Genomic DNA, 23,652 nt, shown 5'->3' on the forward strand with positions numbered 1-23,652 from the left:
ACCTCTTTCGTATGAATATATTCCCCCCACATTTATTTTTCTCTAATAGAACGTTGTATTTATCGAATCAACTTTTAAAAACTTTGCCACTTGAATTTGAAGTCAGTTGGAAAACTTTGAAGCCTTGAAGAAACACTCGAAACAGTTGTTCACTTTTACTCCTGTTGCTGTTCACCCCGAACGTAAAGTTTTCCCCAACGCAATGGCCTCGAGTGTGCCGACTTGTGATTAATAATCTCGATTGCCCGGCTGTTAAACGGCGTTCACAATGCTCAACAGCGCGACAGCTGCTATAGGGCAAAATATTGTATATTAATTTCGAAACGCACACAAGGACCTCATCTCGCATTTCATTGTCCTTCGGTGGCAACTGACAATTAGGATGGAATTACTGAAATATGTGCGTGGCTGTGATGGCTAAATTAATAATCACATTTCGAAGCGAAACGATGGATGGTAAAACAGATTACTCCCACAATGTTTGGATGCCAACAATGGTGGCGTGTAAGTAATACCCTTGTTGTTGAACCTTTTTGGTTTTTGCCAGCTGATAAACGAAGTTATTTACGCGCCAAACTCGAAACGCCGGCCCGCACACACATGCCACATAAAAAGCGAAATATCTGAACTTTGTGGGCGAGGTGCAGAATTTACTTTTTTAATTGCTTTCTTGCCACACACACACACTCACTCACACACACAAACACAGCAGTACACTCGAACAAAATAATGGAAAATGAAAGTGGAATTGTGGATTTGCTGCAGCTTTTGAACGGATAAGATGGATAACGGCTAAGAAGCGTTGGGGTCGCCCGTCGCGGACCGAACTTTTCGCATGTCAACACGCGCCAAAATGTTGCAAGCGACTGAGCACAAAAGTGGAAAGCCAAAGGAAAAGCAGCGCCCACGCTCGGTTTTCCCCCACTCGTAGCCCTCGGAAAATGGTTCATTGAGAAAAGGCAGTCAGCTGGCGGGGTGTTTTTCCCCGGGGGCGGGGCGTGGGCAAAACAAAAATCAGATGGCCATTTTCGCCGAGAAATCTGCAAAAGCAGCTGATGCTGTGCGCGAGCTTTCAGCTTTTCCCGAAGCTTTCAAGTTAGCGAAAGTGCGCATGCGCCAAGGCTGCAAAAGCTCAGGATTCGCTCTCTGCAAGTAACACTTGTTGCTTTTCCCTAAATTAAATTTAGTATTATACAAAAAGTACACGGAAATCGAAGGAAATACAACTGAAATCTCTTAAGATTTTCTTTTGAAATAAAAATGTAAGTAATGAAGGATTTAACAAGAAGAAATTGCATATGTTTTTGTCCTGACACTAACATTCTACAGCCAAGCTTTTGCAGACTGGGCTTGAAAAAAGCTTTCACTCAATTACCCAGTCAACATAGGTTTAGAAAGAAAAATACTTTATTTTCATATAAATACAGATGTGTTTTAAATTTAAAAATAAATGTTAAGACTTTGTTGTGAAGTCCATGAATATGGTACATATGCATGGTATATATATAATATTATTCTTTGTGACTTACCATAAGTATTAAAAAACATTTTGATTATTAAGTTTATTTTAATTTTATTCAAAAAAGTTTTCCTTTATTAAAATCTTACAATTTAAAGATTTAGTTCCCAAAATATTTGAAATTATATGATGTATTCTACAAACATAGTAATATATTAGTTCTTACCTTTATTGTTTTATGTAATAGAGAAGTTTTTAAGCTCCTCTAAATGTATGGTATATTAATATGTAATATATTTAATTTAACTTAAATATCAAATAATACAAACATTTTCTTGCTGAAGCAGTTGCAATGCTTGCTTTTCAAACTAGCCGCCACAAAATATTATTTGATATTTTGTTATATTATGACACATTTCGTCACATCATTTATGGCGTAATTTAATCAAAATAAATGTGAAAATTTCGACGTAGACGAGTATACAAAATGTGGTAAATTGAATTAATGGCCATCAACGTATGGACAAACAAATCAAATCATGTGCCGCACACACACGATCTTGGGCTTGGGCCCCGGCATCCACCATCTACTATCCACCAACTACCATAATTAATTAAGTTTCTAACCTTGTCTGGCCATCAAGAAATCACCCAAAGTAACCAGGGCAATTCAATTTGATGCCCCGAAACAGACAGCACAGCCTCCATCATGGCTCAAACTTTGAACTGTAATTAATATGCTTGAAATGCGGCTGGGCAGGATATCGGGCAGGATATCTGACCATATCGGAGGACATGTGTTAAGTGGACACTCACCTCGATGGTGATGTGGTGGCCACGGGAACGGAAATTGTCATCGGTGCTGCGCAGATTCTTCGAGTCGATTTGCACATTCGTCTGCATCTTGGAAAACGTAACTGAAACGAGACGATGGATGAGAATTTAGTGCATACCGCTCGGTCACAAGTGAAATATCCTCAGAAAGGAACCCCCAAAAAAACATAAACTTTACGTGATTGGGTGCGGAGAGGCCGCAAAGCCAACGATGCGTGGCCCCGATAAAGATGCCGAAAAAACAAAGTACCGGGCCATGAGCAACGGGATAAAAAAGAAGAAAGATGAAATGGCAAAAAAATGGCCCTATGAAAATGCCGGTCATAAAATCCAAATGGAACCGCTCAAGAAATTTACTTTATGCGAACAAGTTGCGATGAACTTGAGCACCATATGAACAAGAAATTCAGATAAGCGCAGACATATAGGAACACGAAATCAATGTATTTGATGGTACTTTAGTGGGATCAAAATACATGCTATTACAGGCGAAGGATCAACGCAATTGGTTCCAGAGATGTAGAAAAAACAATTATTTTGGGCACAAAACTTTAATTATTTAATTTTCATTTCTATTACGCTTTGCAATTATAGATTATACAGATTCGTCAGTATATATATGTATATTCTCATCAAAATTAACTTAAATTTAAAATGCAAAATGTATTTATTTTCATAATTTTTTATAAAATAAAAGTAATACAGATTCGTTAGTATTAAAAAGTTACAACTTAATCAATAAAGTGGACATATTTCATATTTAAAAATTTTGAATAATTTATTTTATTATTATATAGTAAATAATTAAAGGTTAAATGTATATTTATTCCTACCCATTATGCCTTATAACTTGAACTTTTTTTATTAAAGTCAAAAAGACAAAGTTAAAGAAGGTGAACAATTTACAATGCTCCTTATTTTAGAGATCAATATTCAGATCACATTGACATTCAACCCAAACGAACAGAAGAAACCACAAATGCTTCCCGTGAAGGGTGGCTTGCCGAAAAAAGAATTCCATAAAAATTCATGGAGAATATGGCAGATAATTATGTGAGCAATTTTCATCAACTCCAGTTTATAAGGCAAAAGTCTGTTCTGCATTTGCCATCTAATGAATGTCCTCGGGAATGCCGCAAGTTGTGGCAAATGGGTGGGGGGAAAACCCATCAACCTGACGTGGATTTTTCGCTGCTGTCGTTGACAACGTGTTTTATCCACTTTGGGGCTTATTTTTGTTCCTTTTTCGGTTCATGTTTTTATATATGTTTTTATTTTTTTTGTTGGCTAAATCGAAAAACCGCATTGCCGATTAACAGCAGCCAACAAGTGCAGACATGGCAAATCCATTCGACCCACACTTCTCCCCATTTCCCAGCTTTTGTGGCAACAAAATTTCAAATTTAATTTGTGCCTCTTTATTTATGCAATAGCAGCTCCACGGCGGCGAAACTTTAACATGGATTCCCGGATTGCCGGATTGCGGGTTAGCCGGATTTCTGGGCTGCTCAGTTTTCAGTCCTCAGTCCTCAGCCCCAAGTGACAAGGCAGCACAGGTGCATCCAGTGCTCAATTTAGTTGGCCAAGAGCTCGGGGCAACGCACCAAACCATGGCGAACGGATGGCGGAAAGGAGCGGCAGGCTCCTTTGGAATATTCGCAAAACTCCGACTCACAACAGAGGGAAACTCGAAAATATTCAGAGCAAAATACCTCTGGGTGGCTTGCTGCACTTTCTCGTGCTGAGTAGCTGGGAATTTCATTCATTTATTTATTTATTAGTACAACCTAAGCAGGAAAAATAGAATTTTCGCAGCATTCAACTTTTATTGCACCCAATTAAAGCTAAGTACAGCATGGCAACATTTTTAATCAAAAGCTGCAAAATATTTAATCAATTTTACACATAAATATTTTATATTACGTATCACATAAATATTATAACATATCAATTAACCATTAAGTAAACTTAAGAAATAAATAACTCATACGCCGTGTAATCCAAATTTATTATTTGAAAAATACGATATATAACGATTTTTAAAAATCGGTTAAACAAATCGTCAAAAGATTACAGGACAACATTGTTTGTCAGTAGATCAACACCGAACTATTTTCAATAAGTGTGGCTGCACTTCTCCCCAGACGAAGGACACACATATTAAGTGTGACCGCACTTAATAAAAGAAACACGACAACAAAATAAACACAGGCACTTGCATATGCATGGAACGCTTTACATTTGCCAACATTGTTTTCACTGTTTTACCGTGTTTTCTTTTGGCCGCATTTCGACGGCCCTTTGGGCCAATCAAGTTGCAATTGTTGCCGCTGTCAAACAACAGAGGGAAATTCGTTGCATTTTTGAGAGGCGGCAGGCGGCCGAGTTCCGAACGCAGTTTTTGCAGGCCTCAGCGAGAATGCCTTTGCATAAGTGATTGCGGATGGATTTTCCTCACAATCCGTGAGAGAATTCTGTGAGAATCATGTGAGATCCTCTTTAACGGGGCTTCTCCATCACTGCCATTGGCAATTGTTTCCGTTTTTGTGGCGACTTTGATTTCGGTTTCGTTTTCGGTGTCGTCAGTTTCAGTTTCAGATTCAGTTTCAGTTTCTTTTCAGCGCTGTCAAATGGTTTGAGCGACAACCGTAGGCCAAGATGTGACCTCCCCGGCCAGTTGGCCATAAATAGTTACCACCCACTGTCTATTATTCGCAGCATTTGCATCGACATGGGTGTGCGTGTGCGTGTCCGGAATGCGTATGGCTCTATTCGTAGCCGGCATTTTCATCTGGTTAGTGTCCCCATCTCCATCTACATCTCCATCTCTATGCCATTCCATCGCTGGCGAAGATCTGTGAGTGGAATTGGGAATTTTGGGCCGACAATCAGCATTCACTCACGCAATTTACCCATTCGCGCCTAATTCGCTCACTGTCGTTTTCAGCCCTTTAAGTTTGGGTCCTCCTGAAGGGTTAGTGCAAAAACTACACCCCTTAAAGAGTTTCAACAGCTCAAAACAAGTTTTATTTAAATATATATATTTTTTGCTTAACTTACATATTAACTTAAGAACATATAAAAAACAATTTATTATTTTGAAAAGTCACTACAATATAATTTGACGAACAAAATCATTACTTTGTCAATGGCATTTAATAAACAAGTTCAGTTTATTATGTTATATATTATATTATTAATTATAAATAAGTTCATGTATTAATTTATATACAGTTGACGAAACTGCTGTTTATTTTCAAGTCCTCAGCCATAGATTTGTTGACTCCTTCCTAAATTTAAAAAAGCATCAGCTAGGTAACACATATGTAGTGATAGTGACCAAGACGTTTACTCGTTGCCATGTTTAAACCACATTTAAAAGCACATTCGCCGAGCAGACTCCCTGTTTCTGGAGAATGAAATGAACCCATCGTCAAGTATTACTTGACAAATCACGGTGAGTGACTGAGGGTGAACCGTAACGGTGACAGCCTTTTTCGGGGCCACAATCCTCCTCAATTGGACTTCGTTTGTGGCTTGATTTGGTTTCTTGGTATTTCTCCAACATATTTCTCCAACATAAATGTTTTCTATCCCTTATTGTGTGCTGTCGACTATATGTAATCATTGTCTAGATAATAAACATTTACAGATATTTCATTCGCACACGCTGAGACATCTCAGAAAGGCAGAAAGCGATAGTAGATGGTAGAATGGTAGATGGTGAATGGGAGCTCCCTTGATTTCATAAGCATATGACTGCTGCCAGGCCCACCTGGGGGTTAAGGGGGCGTGGCCGGCTAGATTTGAGCGAGGAATATAGTCACTATGAGTTGGCATTGTCATTGTGGCACAAAATGACTTTGTATTTCATTATTTATATTTATTTGTTGCTCGGCTGCTTTTGCTGCCATGCTTTCTTGCTTTCTCGCTTTCTTGCTTTTCTGCTGCTTTTCTGCTGCTTTTCTGCCTTGGTGCTTACTGTTTGCCTCGTGCAATAAAACAAACGCCAGCGCAACGGAAATCTTAGCATGCTTAAGTGGTCAAGGGGGCGTAAGGCGAAATCAGGGTGTGTGGGCGTGGGGGCGGTGCAGCAAGGACTGCAAGAAACTACCAAGAACTGAGTACCAAGTACAAGCTACCAAGCACCAAGTACCAAGTCTGCCAGGCTGCTCAGCGAGCAATAAGATGGGGCTGAATTATAGACCCTTGGCTCTTGCTGCGAAGACAATCGGATTCCGTTCTGGCCACAACAACAGCTCAGCGGCACTTACAGAAAAAAATCAAAACAATTGCAGTATATATATCTTGTGATAAGAACTCACAATCACCAATAATTCAACTTATGGTTAGATATCATGAAATTCTTTGCAAAGTTCTTAAGTACTTCATTTGCAATGGTGTTTTTTATAATATATAATTATTATAATTTAATATCTAATAAAAGTAAGCAGAAATGCAAAAATGTAATATTTACAAGAAATATAAAAATTATATAAAAAGGTTTTCATTACACCCAAAATAATACTGAAAGTGTGGTTTTAATAAGTGTGTCTTTAATTGAATACCATGTTAACAATAGTTTAGTTTCTATGACAATTTTTTTGGGTGTACTAAACATTAATATATTTTAATTACATAGTTTGGCAAATGTATTTTAAAGCCCTTTTATTTTTTAAAAATATTTCGAATATGTAAGTATACAATTTAAAGCCTGTCTGTATAGTCTTATAATTATTTTTATAAATTTCCTTTCATAAAAAATGTAATTCTTTAAAAAAAATGTTTTAAATATTCAAAAAATTTAAAAATTATTTATTAGATTTAAGAAATATTTAAAACAAGAAAGAAAGCAAACTTCGGCAAGCCGAAGTTCATATACCCTTGCAGCTATTGCAAGAATTAAACATTTTTGAAAACATTAAAATTATAATTTACTTGCGTATAAGTTTAAAAACATTGAAGCTATGATGATTTGCAGCTCAATTATTTGATAGTTATTTTATATATTTTTATTGTTCCTATGGGAGCTATATGATATAGTCGTCCGACTTTGATGAAATTTAAACCGTAAATCGAAAATATTTAACCATTACTAAATGTTGAAGAACTAAACAAAAAATTAAAAAACAGAAAAGTTATAATTTTTTTTCATTTATTTTTCCGATTGTTCCTATGGGAGCAATATGCTATAGTCGTCCGATTTTGATGAAATTTTTACCATAATTCTGAAATATTTAACCATTGCTTTATGTTGAAGAACAAAACAAAAAATTAAAAAACAGCAAAGTTATAATTTTTTTTCAATTATTTTTCCGATTGTTCCTATGGGAGCTATATGCTATAGTCGTCCGATACGGCTCGTTCCGACTTATATACTACCTGCAATAGAAAGACAACTTTTGGGAAAGTTTCATGCAGATAGCTTTAAAACTGAGAGACTAGTTTGCATATAAACGGACGGACAGACGGACAGACGGACAGACGGACGGACAGACGGACGGACAGACGGACAGACGGACATGGCTAGATCGACTCGCCTAGTGATGCTGATCAAGAATATATATACTTTATAGGGTCGGAGATGTCTCCTTCACTGCGTTGCAAACTTCTGACTGAAATTATAATACCCTCTGCAAGGGTATAAAAATATATGTGTTTGTATTGAGATCGATTTTTTCCCGTGCAATTCCGAAAAATGCCAAGCCACACAACAGAAATGTATGTGTACTTCCATCACGCCCAGACTCACGCGAAAAGCGGGTAAAATGAAATGAAATAAATACGAGTTAAAAGTGGGCCAGAGCCTCACCAAGGAGTAGCACAAAACGAAAGATGCAGAGAAATATACATTACAAAATGCATTTCCAAACAAAACTTGCATTTTTACACAGGGCCAAAGAGTGGGTGGAAAAATGCTCAGTGTAGTGCATTCAACTCAGGAATTTTCTTGAGAATGATTGCCACCAAATGATTGACAAATGAAGAAAATACAGTGGGGTGGCGTGAAACTATTAAACAATGAGTCAGCAAAAAAGGAGAAAACCAGTGAAACTGTAGGAAAAACCAGGACAGGAAGGAAGCAAAAGAACGAAGGACTCTGTAAAGTGTTAAATAAATAAGTTAATCAGGTTTTATAAATTGAAAACCAGGCAAAAAGAGAAAGACGGCAGCAGATAATTGTTATTGATTGAATTGTGGATAAATCGGTAGATGAATAAATATATAAAAAATGAATTAATATATAGATGCAGATACAAATTTACAAATAAATAATGTAGCATCAAAGTTTGTAGATCTTTTTAAATTATGTATATTTTAAATACCCTGGGATTTTTGATAAGCCTAAAGAATCTTTGATACATTTCAGCACTATTATGATTGCCACATTTCTAGCCTAGCTGTGTTGCCTTCAATCTCTGCCCCACTTTCAGGTGCTTTATGTTGCGCCATTGATATTTTTCAACCACTTTACAGCCCTGACCATGCCCACAATTCTCCCTCCTTCGTTGGGAAAGTTTTCTTTTCAATTTTCCTGACGCTGGTGGCGAACGAAGTCAGCAAACACCATCAACAATGTGCGAAACAGAAATTAATTGAAATAGCGGCAGCATCAGAGCCAAGAGACAACCGGCAGAAAGTCCTTCTGTTTTCCCTTTTCCCATTTTCCTCACAACCAATGACACACACACACACACACACACCCACACACACAACACTTTTCTTGAGAGCGAAAAGCCGAGAGCTAACGAGTACATAATAATAATCGTAAATAATAAAAGAAAAAATGTGAACACGAAAAATAATGGAGAGCATTGAAACACTTAAAACGCGGCACTATCGTATATAAACTCGATTTATGGGCATAAGTATGTGGAAAATGGGGCAGACTTTTCAGGGTGACCGAGGAGAACATTTTCCCAAGCACCCATTTTCATGTTTCCCAAATTCCTGAGATTCGTCTTTCAAATCCAATGAGTAGAGCAGCTTAATGGCTTTATACGACTGGAAATCACCCAGTTACTTGTTAACATAATTCAAATTTCATAACAATTTTAAATAATATTTATAATTTGCACATTTTGTAAATGTTTACGTGGCTTGTTTTGATTCATTATTTATGCCAATCTGACTAATGGCACATGTCAAATGATTTAATTCAATGTCCACATTCACATTCACATCACATTTAAAATTAAATATTTAAATGCGAATAAATTTAATATTTACAATTGTGCGGTTTTTCCCAAATTAAGTACATTACCTATGTTTAATGTTTAATTTTTGAAACGACCAATAAAATGTGAAAAAGATAAAGCCTATTAGCCAAATCTTGTAGGGTGCTTAAAACTTTTGTAACTGACTTCAGATTTCCAGTGATATAATGGCCATATCTCGACCTGCCGACCCATAAGAATGTTTCATTATTGTTGTCTTAATGAAGTTCGCTCCAAGAATTTTGTCGGCCTGCTCTTGTTTGTGTGAGGCTGCTCCCCTTCTGACTCATTGAGATTTGTTTACATTTTTTGTGGGGGATAATTTTAATACCCTCTTCAAGAGATCTTTTGCTCGACTGACTCGACTGTGGTAATTTGAAAAGTGTTAATCAGCAGCACGTATCTCTGCGGAGGAGTTTATGGCCGAAACTTTTCCATCGTCAGGTGCAGCCAATAATTTTGTTATTCAAACCTTTTTTTTTCGTGGTGATCCAAACTTTTTGGCCGCCGCTCGTTTGTAGTTCAAAGGGATACAAAACTCATGAAATTGCTCGACATTCGGGGGAAATGCGAAAACGGAAAAATGGCAACAAAAAAAAGGGCAAACAGAGGAGGAAAGCAGGTCGAATAAAGAGTTTTCCCTCTTAATGGAATTGCCAAGCATCCGGCAAAAGTCAGGGTCATGCCATACTATACCGCAGGTAGTAATATATACTGCTATATTACCCCGATCCCTGCCCACGTATGTAAGTTAATTTTCATTGCCTGTGTCAACTGGCATGTCTCATGTCTGCCGGCAGTTTGCTCATTTTTGGGGGTCACAACTTTTCGCCCCGCGATATGCAAACTTCATCTATGCCGGTTCCTCGTCTCACCCACTCAAATACACAAAAATACACTGAAAACAGGTGGCCTTTTGGCCAATTAAATTAATTTTAAATTTTTAAAGTTTTAGTTCATGGAGATATATCATTATATATCATATTAATAAATATAATACTATACGTTTGGTAAAAACTTAAAGGACAATATTTCAACTCGACTGTGTGCTCTTTAATATTTAAAGGAATTTCTTTACCAATTTCGCTTAGTGTTATTGTAAGCATCCCATTTCTGGCGACAGCAGGCACTTAACTCGATTCCATTTGCCTGGCATAGCACAAACTCTGCAACTCTTTGAAACTGTTGCACTTTGCGCACTTTCTAACCCTCAGCATATCCCTTTTGCCATGCATTCTGGGCAAATTCCTGGCTGGGGAAATATGCAAATATGGCTCACAATTTGGATTCAGTGCTGCCGTTGGCCGAAAATCAAAAATGGCAACATATTCGAAACGCAAATCTCTATAAAAGGACGAAAAAGGGGAATTGAAATACTTCATCCAGTGTGCTGAGGGAATCGAAACAATGTCAACAATGGCGCCCAATTTTCTGCACCTCCCCTCTTAACCCACTCAACGCCCCTCCTTCGACCTTCCCAATCCAATTTCACCCAACCTTCCTTGGAACTCAGATTGCAACGTGTCTTTCTCTGAATGGCAAAAATAAAACCCTTTCAGGAAATTCAGGAAATGACACATTTCTTTTATGCATTAAATGCAAAATATTGACCTATACTTTTGTTTTAAAAATCATAACTTTAAAGCACAAAAACCATCCAAACGTTCTATACCAAATGCACAAATTGCAAAGCTTAAAACGGAAAAAAAACAATTTAGAGAAATATAATTTTCGCTAAGAACTTTTCTTTACAACGCACCATTTTAAATTTGAATTCAGAATTCACGTTGGATCAGACTTTCCCTGCCTGTCAAAAATATGAATGTATTAAAGCATTTTTAGATGTATGAAAAGAAACAAGGACAAGCCATTTAATCGATTTGACTGGCGGCGGAATTTATAGTTTTTGGCAACTCAATTATGCAAATTCCCAATGAAAACATCCATTTTGTGCACCACAGCACAATAGAACAGAGCAGAACAGTTCAGTTCAGAACCATCGACCACGCAGACCATTTAATAAAACTGACACAAAAACAAGCCAATGAACAATGAACCAAACTTTTGAATGCATTTGCGGGAGGATAAGGGCTTTAAACAAATGCACACCGAGATTGTTTCAATTCTTTCTGCTGCGAATTTTACGTAGTGACGATGCGTACCAAGAGACTACTATACATATATAGGCGCAGTGTTGAAAAATTGACTTTGGGAAAATAATTTGGTTCGAGAGAATAGTTTGAAGATGTGTGACGTCACAAAATTTAATATCAGATACTTTGTAACTGGATTTAGCACTTCTATCAATTTCTTAGCGAAAATCGGATTTGATAATAACGATTTTCAGTTACAGTTATTCATGAGTTAAATTGCCTTTTTATGCAGTCACATATTTTTACTAAATTCAGTTCATATTAATTTGAATTATTATTTAATGCATGCCAGCATTTTATAACACAATGTATCCCAATCTCCTTGAATAATTCGAACTTATTCAACAGGAATCAACAGGAAAAACTTTTTTGTATTTATTATTAAATTCTTAATATATTTGCAATCATTTTTAGTTAACGTCAAATTGCGAAAAAACGACGAAAGCACTTAGTTACGTTGTATTGTTCGATACCACCCAATGGAAATTTAAATGGCAGCTTGACTTTCGTTTGCTCACACATTTGCCACCCATCAATTAATCTGAAAATACCGCCCAGGTCATTGTCAACGCAAACCAATTAGGCTCAGCCGATTAAGCCAATAGCTTCGGTAAACATCCTGGAATATGGTGGACCAGATACTATAGCATCGACTTCTGATTTTTGGGCCATGGCCTCGATAGTCCTTGGCATGTGCGTCCATTAAGTATCGGTATTCGTTATATGTTTAACATAAATAATGCGACAAGCGGCTTAACTCGTATTTTGCATCGTAAGCTCATAGGTCAACATACTTAGCATCTCGGTATTTAAACAAATTTTCTTACCATGCACTCCAATTGTTTAATTTTCGTAATATAATTACACAGCAGTGTGATCAAATTCAATATCGATATTTTACAACACGCATTCAGACAGGCCGTACCTCAAAGGGAGCACAAGCATAAGTAGGCTCTAAGTCTCATATCAAACCATTTCACCATACTGTCATATTCTGCATATACAGGTAATTTAGTCATTTAGGAAAAAAAAAAATAAATTTCATAAATATTTCCGTCCTGGCAAAGTCTAATTAGCTGGAAGCCAATAAAGATGCTGGTCTCACGACGTGCCGCCGACGGGATTGAGCCCTCGCATTTCATCGACTTGACACGGGAGGAGAAATACATTTGCGATGAAAACGGGAACAAATACTTATGCCCCATTTGCTACGAGCCACCGTTGAGGAAAGTGATCACCAACTGCGGCCATATATTTTGCCTGGAATGTCTGAACACCGCCTTGAAAGTAAAGCTCTGGTGCCCCCTTTGCAAGACAGAAGTGACCAGAATGCAACGCATATTTACCTAATGCCAAGTTTGCTGCATAATTACACTCAGTTCCAATATTTGTTGCTGTTTTGTTGCCGATATTAAATGCCGCAATCGCCAAGTTATGGTGTATCTTCTATTGACTGTGTCGGGTGGGATAATATTAAAAAAAAACATTTGGGGCTGCAAAAATAAATGAAATGCCCATAAATTGAAGGCGTTCGCGTCAAAGGGAGCTGCCAATGCATAGATGGGATAATCAATCATTGGCATCGCTCGGAGTTCACCTGAAACTCATGTGTTAAGCATGTTGCGCCTGCAAGCGAGCGGCAATTTGCCGCTGCTTACTCATTACAAATGTCAAAACATTTACAGTCGCCACTCGTTGCATGACAAATCAAACGTTTGACAGTGGACACGGCAAAAGACAAAAGGACAAGCCAGGGCCAGGGTATCACAGGGGTACAATAGACCCTCCGGCAACTCTGAAAATTATTCGCATAAAAAAAGAAAGACTGACTAATTAAAACTACATGTTTTTTTATTTTCTAATAGGTTGAGTGGCAAAAGCCCATCAAAAGCTTAAACAGTAAAACAGTGAGCATAAATCACAGAAAAGCACTAGGCGATTTGCATTAAAAACATAGATAATTGTGTGGAATACCCAAAAACAATAAATTAAACCTTGATGTTTATTTATTTAAAAGGTTGCTCAGTTCATTGATTTAAGGATGTCAGAACCTTAATGTATAAAAAACGCAATCGATCTGCATTATACAAAACTCCACATGCCACATATTTGGAACAGGAAATTTCTAACATTTGGTAAAATTCACTATGTATTGTTTACAAAATTTTGTTAAATTGAGGCCTTCAAATAATAATATTAAAAAAAACTAGGGTATCGAAGCTATCAGACCCCATTCGTAATAAATATATTAATTGTAACTTATTAATACCCGCCACAAACGAATATATGAAACGTAACAGCTGAAAGCACAAATTGAAAAGCGATCTTGTGACTACCGTTTGCAATTAATTAAATAATGTTAATTTATAAGTACAGTGCACATCCTGAACTGAAAGGGGCCGCGAGCCCTGCCACTCAATTAGCAGGGCCATGTGCCATGCATTAAAGCAGGAAAGACTCGTTGCCACATTTTAGGGGTTAAGCTGCTTAAGTTCATTAGGCAATAAAAGCGGCGCTCATTTGGACGCCTTGCAATTGCCGAGGCCATGAAAGTTGAGTGCCCTGCGCCCCAGAATGAAACACTTTCAGGTCCTTAAAAAGGAAAAGAGATGATGAGGCGGGAAACCTGATCCTGTAAGCTAAACTCTTTTTAAACACTTTTCTAATTCACCGTTTTATCTAAAAATAAATAGTGAAGTTAGTTCGATTGGCATTTTTTTTTTAAATATAAATATATTTGTTTAACTTTAAATTAAATCCTTTACAAGGAACCAGTTTTCCGCTTAAAAATAAGATAATAAATCTTTCTTTAAAGTGAAATGGAAAACCAAACTAAATTTTCTTTGTGCACCTTGCCTCCTAGTTTTCGCCTATTCATCACCTTTTGCAATTAGTAAGCACATAAATAAACAAAAAATAAGAGATGAAAAATTCAAAGCGTTTCTTGTGCTTTTTGCTGGCTTTTCGCCACTTGGCAGGTTTTTTGTTTTTGTTTTTTTTAGAGTTTTCGCACTTTCCAAAGGCAGACACTTCAAAGGGAGGCCTTCTTGGCGGCTTTCTAATGAGCTCGACTTATGACGCCCGAGGAAAACCCCAGGAGAATCTGTCGCTCTCTTCTGGGGCTTTTTTTTCCCACCGACGGGATGCATAAATTCCAAGCAATTTAAGCTGAGAGACACCAGCGCACCCATCTACCATCCACCATCCACCATCCACCCACATGTTGTGGGCAAAACAATGGGGCACTTTTGGTCCTAACTAAGTGCTCAACCCACCACCGCCCCCCTTTTCGCCACCCATGTCCTGGGAATTGTTATTCTGTAGGCCGCTCTATGTGTGTGTGTGTGAGGTGCGTAGTAGATAATTATGCCCAAGGATAAATATTCTAGATATTGTTGTTTAGTGCTGCCACGCTGAAAGCCACGAGATGCAATCGTTTCTCGTTTCGGAAATTTCGGAAAAACTTTAATGGCAGGCGGAAAGAAGATGGCGAAATTCGTTTAAAAAAACCAAGAAAATTAAAATAGACAAAGTCGAAAAAACTAAAAAATGGTATGTTATTAAGCTTCCCACTATTAATAGTTGCATACAAATTACTATTATTATTATCAGATTTTTTACACCTTGCCATTTAAGGTCACAATAAAATGTTTTTTAAGCAACATAAAGTTGTTTAATATTTATAATAAACAGGACACATACAAAATCAAACAGCAAACTTATGACACTTCGAGTTATTCACAATCCTTTTTAACTAATTTTAGAAAAAATGTTAAAAATATAAAAATGCGTTCGATTTAGAATATCAAAATTAATAGTGGATTTAAGGAGTGCATTCTTAAAAACTCCACTAATCCCACTTAAGAAATGCCATTACAAAATCGCCCTAAAGCTGATAAATTGAATTGTCTGCTCTTCAGCCATTATCCCCAGCTCCACATTTTCAAACCCTCTTTTCTCCAAAGCCCCTTTCCCAGTTTTGATGACTGCAATTTGTGGCCAAAGCGATGCGAAGTTTCAAAGCAAAACTTGGTCAATTAATTCAGTGCAAATAGAACAACAACCAGAACAGAAATAACAAAAACCAGCAAAGGAAGGAAAAAAAGCAAAACAATTCTGATGATGACCACTTGAACGATACTTTTGTTTTCCTGTTGTTCCCTTTTTTCGCAATGACATTGGTTTCCTGTTGCGCTCTGTTCACATTAGAAATGTGGATTTGTCCCTATTCTCAGATTTCAGCTGGCAACTCACTTAAGAAGTAGAATTGTATTGCAAAATTCTTGAAAAATATGTCACTTTACTGCATTTTTAAGTTTGTGTACGCACTAACAGGATTTATCAGTCATACGCAGTGTTGTACAATATCAGTTGCTTATATTGGCCTATGTGTCGTATGAGTAATTTTTGTGACGATACATTTTCTGTGTACATATTTTTAAAAATCCGGAACGGGACAATTTTAACCACACTTGTTTATATTCTGTTCTATTTTCTAATTGTTATTTATCCCTACTTTTTTGTTTACTTTCCACGGGCATCACTTTCCGCACACACATGATGTGAGGGGGCGTGGTTCGAAAAGGGGGCGCAGGATAAAAACAAGTTTGTTGTCGTTGGCGCTGCCTGTGGCCTGTCTATTGAATTTAATGCCCGAGTTTGACTTTTCACCCCCGTTCAAATAGTCCTGTTGACAAAACCACGCCACTGTCCCCCCCCTCCCTCCCCCTTCTGGCGGCGCCCCTGGAAATAAAGGACTTACGTGCCCGGAATTTCGACGTGAAGGAACAATCGGGTTGCACACCAGACCGGTCAACACGAAACTAATTTGTCACATATCATATTTCTCGACAAATTTTTAACAAGCTTTCTTTGTGCTTGGTTTGCGATGCAATGTCAGTTGAACAACTATTTTGGAATTCGGTTTTGAGAATGACCTTCCAGTTCTATTCACAAATACCAGTTATGTTAAGAATCTTGTCGTATTCAAATGCAATTTTTAGGTTCCTTTAAATCGGTTTTTGTTACTTTCACAATAAATATTTCCTTTCTCTTACATTTTGATTATATGAGGCGTTTAGTAAAATTTGCATAACATCTATGCATCTTCTAGTAAATAAATATTATACTAAATGAAAAATTAGTTTTATCTATTTAAAAATGATTAGCTTTCCACCGACACTAAGTCTAAATTTCACTAACAGAGAATTTTCATATTATTGTACTTTAAGTAATCCAGCAAAAATTTTAGAAATATTTAAAATATAGCCGAAAAATAAATTCAATAAACCATACACAAAATACTTTATTGGCAATTGTTTTGATAAATATAATCAATTTCACAAAGGCCCTGCATACATTTTGTATTTATAGGCATTTTCTGCAAAGCATTTCAGTAAAGCTGCATTTGATAAGATTGTTGATCTGGCTGAACAATTCTCTAAGCATTTCGAAACGGATATCCACTGCAAGTTCAATTGTTAATTTAATTTCGGTTTATCTTGTGGCTCTCAGTGCGAACAAGTTCAGCTGCAATTTGAAGAAACCAACGAGCGATAAGCTCCCACACAGGACACGGGGTACAGGACACAGGACACAGGATACAGGACACATGACATTTGACAAGGGCTTAAGAGCGCAAAGCTTTAAAGGCCAGGCTCAATTCTGCTCAATACTGCTGCCCCTAAGCTGCTACACGAAAAGAAACTATTTGTTTTCGAAATGGTTATGTAACATTGTAAATATTTCGGAACTATTTTTTCTCTTGATTATAACATAACGCTTGTAACTTAATGTTTTTATAGATCAATAGTTGGGGCAATTGGGGTAATAAATAATATTCTGCTTTATACTGCTTTTGATAGTTATAATGGATACCCAAATGATTGTTACTTATTTAATAAAATGTTTATTTATTTGTGTTACTGATTTTAAGTTCTGTAAAACTCACTAATAATCCTGTGAAGTGACCAATGCAATAATATAGAAGAATTATCCTTGCCGCATCAAGATATTAAATTAAAAGAAACAAATTAAATACACAAATCAAACAAACTAAAAACAAAGTGAAATCTGATATTTTCTCGCCGTGTTACATGTTTGGCCGCTTAGAGGGGGTGGCTCCTTTGGGCCATAAAAGTTAAGATGGATTTTATTGGCAAGAATTGAGCGGGCCGCCCTCGCAGACGGAACTTTATTGGCACATAATTTGTTCGTCCATATATGGAAAGGCATCTGGGGAGTGCTGAATCCCGAGTCCCGAGTCCGGAGTCCTTAGTCCAGGACCAAAGGAAGGTCGTATCTCGAACGGAAACGGAAATGCACAGCACAACAATAGCCGATAAGAGGCGTAAACAAATGCATCAAAGGAAGTGGAGATAAAAGCAAGGAAAATCTGTTTCCAGCCCACTTAAGTAGGCAACACATTTTTTTTTTGCTATTTTTTGTGTGTAAACCCGAAAATCCCTCCTTAAAGCTACCTAGAAATTCGGAATGCAAATTCGTCTGCAAATTGCAACATTTAAAGCACAAAAAAGGGAATTAGTCCTGGCCTGGCTAAAAGCATTCGCTGTGTTCGTTTGCCACTTTTGGCCAGGTCGAAAATCCCTCAGCCCCAACAAAAGCCATCAAAAAGCCAGGGGACGGAGGCTTAAGCGGGCGAATTTGCCGCCAAAAAACATGCCAACGACCGACAACCAAAACAGAAAATATATATAAGCTGCGGCAAAATCTCAACGGACTTGCCAAAAAGGCTTAGCTAATGACAATTTAAGGATTTTCTGATTTTGTTATTAACATAAATTTACTTTCAACGTAATGGGGGTCGCGGGAGGATGAGAGGTAAAAGCGGATAATGGGCTAGCGTATAAAGTGTTTTTCCAACGCCAACCCTGGCCCTTCTCATCGCCCTCAAATCTCTGGCAATTCTCACTCAAAAGCAACACAATTTAATCGCGACCACAACGAAGGTTCAGTGCCCTTTAAAATTTTTTAGATATACATAACATTTTTGAAATCAATTAAATTTAAATGATTAATAGTTGTATAATAGTATTTGAACATTTCAAGCATTCCTAACAAACGTATCACTTTCCACAAATCTAAAGTAAGTATATACCTATTAAAAAAGATTTCTGTATACTTTTAATAGCTTAATAAGGAAAAGTGTAACAAATGTTAATTTATGAGTTTATAAACATTAAAGTTAAAGACATCCTAGAAATAGATATACCCTTTAAAAGTGATTCTTGTAAATACACAAACACAAATGCTCCGAGTTGGCTTTTCGCACACATAAACCTTAATGCCTCGCACACTTTAAATGTATATGTGCCCGGGTTTCTTTTTCTCATCGCAATTTTTCGTTGTTTTAGAAAAAAAGAACACAAAGCTGCAGAAAACAAGATGTACACATATATATTTTATATATATATATATATATGTATATATATGCGCGCATAACACCTTGGTGACATATGCCAACTTACGACAATGACATGCGAAACATCAGCAGCCCACAACGCCCTACCCAGCCACGCCCCCTTTAGCCATGACATGGGTGGCTGTGGGAAATGTTGAAGAAGCATAAGAACAACAACAATCAGATATAATCAGCAAAAAAACAATTTACCAATCTTAGATAAAGGAAATACTGGCAACAGACCTGGTTGTTGAAAAGTGTTTAGGAAAGACCATTATCGGAGGATTAGTAATCGATATAAGAAATGTTTAAAGAATGTTGAAAGAATGTTCAAAATCTGTTGAAGCTTCTAATGTAGAATAAATTTCGCAAGCAACTGAAGAAAAACCAGGAAAACAATAACATTATCATAATTTTCATAATTTTAGGGCGTTCTTTGCTTATTAGACTTTACTATTTTCTTTGGCCAGTGCGAAAACGTTAACATATTCTTTTACAATACCCGCCCCGCAGCGTCTTAAACAGCTCATTGCCACTTATCCCCAACTTGATTTAGACTATTCCCAATGCTCTATATATTTTTCCTTACCCCTAAGCAACATCTGTAGCATGAGCCTATAAAGAAAAGTCACACATATAAAATAAAGGCCCAAAAGTAGAAAAATCACAGTCAAATGTTTACGATTTCATGGCCATGTTTCTTGATTTTTCTGCCCAAGACGAACAGCTATGTTCAAGATCATAGTTGTGGCCCCAAAAATTTATCACAAATTAAGCTAAAAAGTTACAAAGTTTATAAAAATTGTTTTACAAGTAATAGTTTAAGATGTACGAATATTTAAATATTTTAAAACAATTTTTGTTACCATATTTAAAAGCATGCTAATAATTTAACCATGGCTGTTTGAAGAGTGAAGTGTGGTCTTTTAATTTTTTTTTATTTTGGGTAGTGTTAGGATGAAGAAAAGTTGGAATAAGCCCTTATAAAACACACGGCAAATGTGAGGACTGAGGAAAAATCCTCTCAACTTTTGCTTGCTGACGATGTTTTTACTGCGTTTCACTTTCCTTGCAGATTTGCGCAAACGCCTCTTTTGGAGTTGCGAAAGTTGATAAGTCAAAAATGGTGCAGGAAAATGCCAGATGATAAATGCAATTTGTATAAGTGTCACGCCCCTCACAGGGGATTGAAATGTGCCCTCGACATCGGGCCCCTCTCTATTACTTCATTTAAATCAGACCAAAACATTAGGCCAAAGTCATAAAACAAGAGGAAAACAATTTTTTTCGGGCCTTTGTCGTAGGCGTCTGTGAGGAAATAAAAATGTAAATGTAACCAGAGGCCGGCAAATGAAATTATAACAGGGAGCTGTGAGGGTTTTCGGGGCCGGGAAATTCCCAGGGAGGCCCATCGAAAGTATCCCCATCCAGAAAACGAAAAAAGTAGCCAACTAAATAAAATGCGAGGGGCTATAGAATTGAGTGCAGTTGCCGAAACAAGAGCAATAAGAAATCGCCAACGAAAATGAAAATGTTTGTCAAGCACGAAACAACAGTCGGAATTTTGACCACAATGCTGCCAAATGTTCGGGCAATAAAGAGCATTTCGGCTGAACCAGAATCTAAATCAAAAAAGCAAACGACAGAATGTGGCAAATGAAGGCGAAAGTGAATTACATGCACATAATTTGAATTTAACCCTCCCCCTGATTTCCCAACTGTCGCCGAAGGTCAAAAGAAAATTTGGCTTAACCAATTAGAAGCTGCGGTTGACTGAGGTTGTCAGTGGTTGTGGTTATGCTGGCATTGGGAATTGAACTGATTCGGGTATTAATCAACTAACCAAATGGGCAGAATTTCCTAAATTTAATTTGATAATAAAAATAAGGAAATCTAGGGCCTCTTTTTAAATTATTAAAAGCACGTTTATTGTATTAAACAAGAAAACAATTGTTTTAACTTAAAGATTCTGTTTAAGTCTGTTGACCTAACAAAAATTATTGATTTACAAAAAGGACAAATCTCTGAATTTTTGCAAATATTTTATTTTATCAAATAATGAACTGAATAGATATAATTATATTTTAATATATTTATAGTATCTTGCTGAGTTTAAATAGTTATTATAATACAACTATATTAGATACGATCTTATCAAATATATCACTTCTGATTGGTTTAAAATACAAAAGGGCAACTTAAAGGTCTTTAAAATCCGCAAAGAAAATCATTGAACACCCTTGGGACAAAGTGTAAGGCGAGGCAAATAACAACTCTAGATTAATAATGAAAATAATATTATTATTTTTGTTTGCTGCACATTTCTCTTGCTGGCACTCAAATGACCGCATCATCTCGGCACCCTTGCCCCTGCAATTTTCCTCTATAATTTTCCCCCGCCGCCACGACAATTTTCCCCGCCATTCTGGGCGACCATCGACGCATTTTGTTTGCTGCAGATGCCAAAAGGACTTGGCGGCGTCAAATTTATGGCTCTTAACTCTTGACTCTTGGCATTCCAGTGCGAGCAAAATGCAGAATGCACCATTGTCAATAAAGTCCTTTCGCCCAGCACATTTTTCTCGTCCCTTTCCGCTTTCCCGCTTTCCGCATTTTCCGCTTTAAGAGCGCCCCGCAATTTTTGGCGGGCTACAGAAATAAATTTTGAAGGCAGCCAGAAGTGCATGAAATCAAACACAATAAGCGAAAGAGCCGCAAATCATATTGAAGGATGTTCTAGAATCCTTGGACCCTTCCCTAATTAGTTTAAGAGAAGGGGACAAAGGAGGCGGCAAGGCAACTGGAACAGAAAACAAATCAATGACTGATGATGAGTGGTCGCGACAGGCGTTCAAGGGTGACACACTCTCAAAAATCACTTGTAAGTTTGTAAAATGTAAAAGAAAATAGGAATAAATGCTTTAATGACTTGACACAAGAAATACTATGCTAAACTTTTTCAAAATAAAGTTAGAAATTGTTGAACAAGCTCTAGAAAATTTGTTTAGGAATAATTAGCTATTAATTTTTTTACATTTTGAATACAAATGTATTTTTACACCCAAACATTTTTAATTATATACAACTTTGTAAAAACTTTAAACTTTATACTTAAAAATAAACGTTAAAAAATGCTTCATTTCTATATATTTTTTGAATTTGTAGTTTTAAGCGATTCACACCAATATAAAATATATAGCAAAATGTTTAAATCTTAAATCATGTTAAAACTCATATCACAAAAAAATGTTGTCGAGTGCATTAAAAGAGTTTCGAAAGGAACAACGCAAGCCTCCACCCATAAATACATATATATTTGTATATTCCCCCGTTTGTTCGGTTTATGTGACAGCCCCAAAGTGCATTCAAAATAAAGTATGCAGGCCACATTTTTATTTGCCCCTGTTTGCAACTACTTTTTGTTTGTTCTTTTTCCCGAGTTTGATTTTTGTGCAAATGGAAAACCATAAAGGGAATACATGTTAAAATTTCGCGAAATTGTTAACCAAAAAACTATAGTGCTATAAATAATATACCAAAACGGAGAATTAATTGCTCTTTAATTTACCATCTATATGGTTTTATTTCGTGCCATAAATATGATCTGCTTTGCTTTCATATAATTTTATTTTATTTCTTTTAAATATGAAAATATGATATGAAACTTTTAGAAAGCCAAAATACTGTGTCTCACAAATTATTAATTAAATAAATTATTCAAAAATAATTGCCACTACTAAAAACCGTTTTTCACAAACACTCAATTTGTGTAAGCAAGCAAAAACGTTAAAAACCTGTTAAATAAATAGCACACTTGGAGTTATTCTCATGTTTAAGTTTTGTGACCGATTTCTCTTTTTTTTTAAGATTTAGTTAAATTCACTAGTTTTCATAATATTCTAGATTTGTTATCTATATTTTGTATTTACATTACTCACCTTTGGCAGTTTTGATTCGTGAACTTCAACAGGAAGTTTAGTTCATATGAGTTTTTCACGCTTTTCACATGCAGAGCACTTTTGAAGAAAAATAAACAATTCGAAATTTTCCCGTACCGTTAACCGTTACTCGTCGATTTTGAAACTTAACCGTTTCGCTACTGACCCGCTTATTTTGGCCTGTGTCCGCTGGCAAGCGAACGCGTCGAATGCTGAACTGCTACTTGTTGGCGTTTCGTCGTCCTCCGAAAACGAAGCGGAGATGCTAGGGCAAAGCAAAAAAAAAAAGTAAAGGAAAAAGGAAAACAACACAGATACGCACGCATACAGGCGCGACCGCTTTTCCTCCTCATCCTCCCCCGCCCCTCGAAAAGTTCATTTTCCGATTCATTTTAGCGAATTCGCTGCGCTGCAAATTCGTCTGTTGGGTATTCGCAAACTTTGGGCTTTTCCTTTGGGCTTTTCCGGCAGAGCTTCTCGCTCGCTGCAAAGGAAAAGCCGGCTATAACGACTCACAGTGAGCGCTGCAAAGATAGAGAGAGCTTAAATGGCAACTTTTGGCGCTTTTTTCGGAATTTTGAAATATTTGAAAAGGATTTAAAGATGCCAATTTGCTTTTACGACGATTATA

The 23,652-nt window shown here is 36.7% G+C and overlaps 1 protein-coding gene and 1 non-coding gene across 2 annotated transcripts in view; one reads left to right on the top strand and one right to left on the bottom strand.

Moving 5' to 3' along the window:
• The window catches only part of LOC108149992 (inactive dipeptidyl peptidase 10), a 111,238-nt gene extending 88,023 nt beyond the window's left edge, over nucleotides 1–23,215 (bottom strand). Inside the window, exons 1-2 of the mRNA XM_017277925.2 lie at nucleotides 23,022–23,215; nucleotides 2,276–2,376 (exon numbers count right to left, since the gene is read on the bottom strand). Of these exons, the coding sequence (XP_017133414.1) occupies nucleotides 2,276–2,362 (87 nt within the window). The 5' untranslated portion in view covers nucleotides 2,363–2,376; nucleotides 23,022–23,215. The remainder of the gene's footprint in view (nucleotides 1–2,275; nucleotides 2,377–23,021) is intronic.
• On the top strand, nucleotides 12,569–13,094 carry LOC108149996. Its single transcript, XR_005977632.1, has 2 exons — nucleotides 12,569–12,669; nucleotides 12,731–13,094. It is a non-coding gene; the product is annotated as an uncharacterized LOC108149996 (transcript).
• Nucleotides 23,216–23,652: the final 437 nt, after the last annotated feature.

This window comes from Drosophila elegans, unplaced genomic scaffold (genome assembly GCF_018152505.1).
Source record: "Drosophila elegans isolate 14027-0461.03 unplaced genomic scaffold, ASM1815250v1 contig_149, whole genome shotgun sequence".
NCBI classification, from domain to species: Eukaryota; Metazoa; Arthropoda; class Insecta; order Diptera; family Drosophilidae; genus Drosophila; species Drosophila elegans.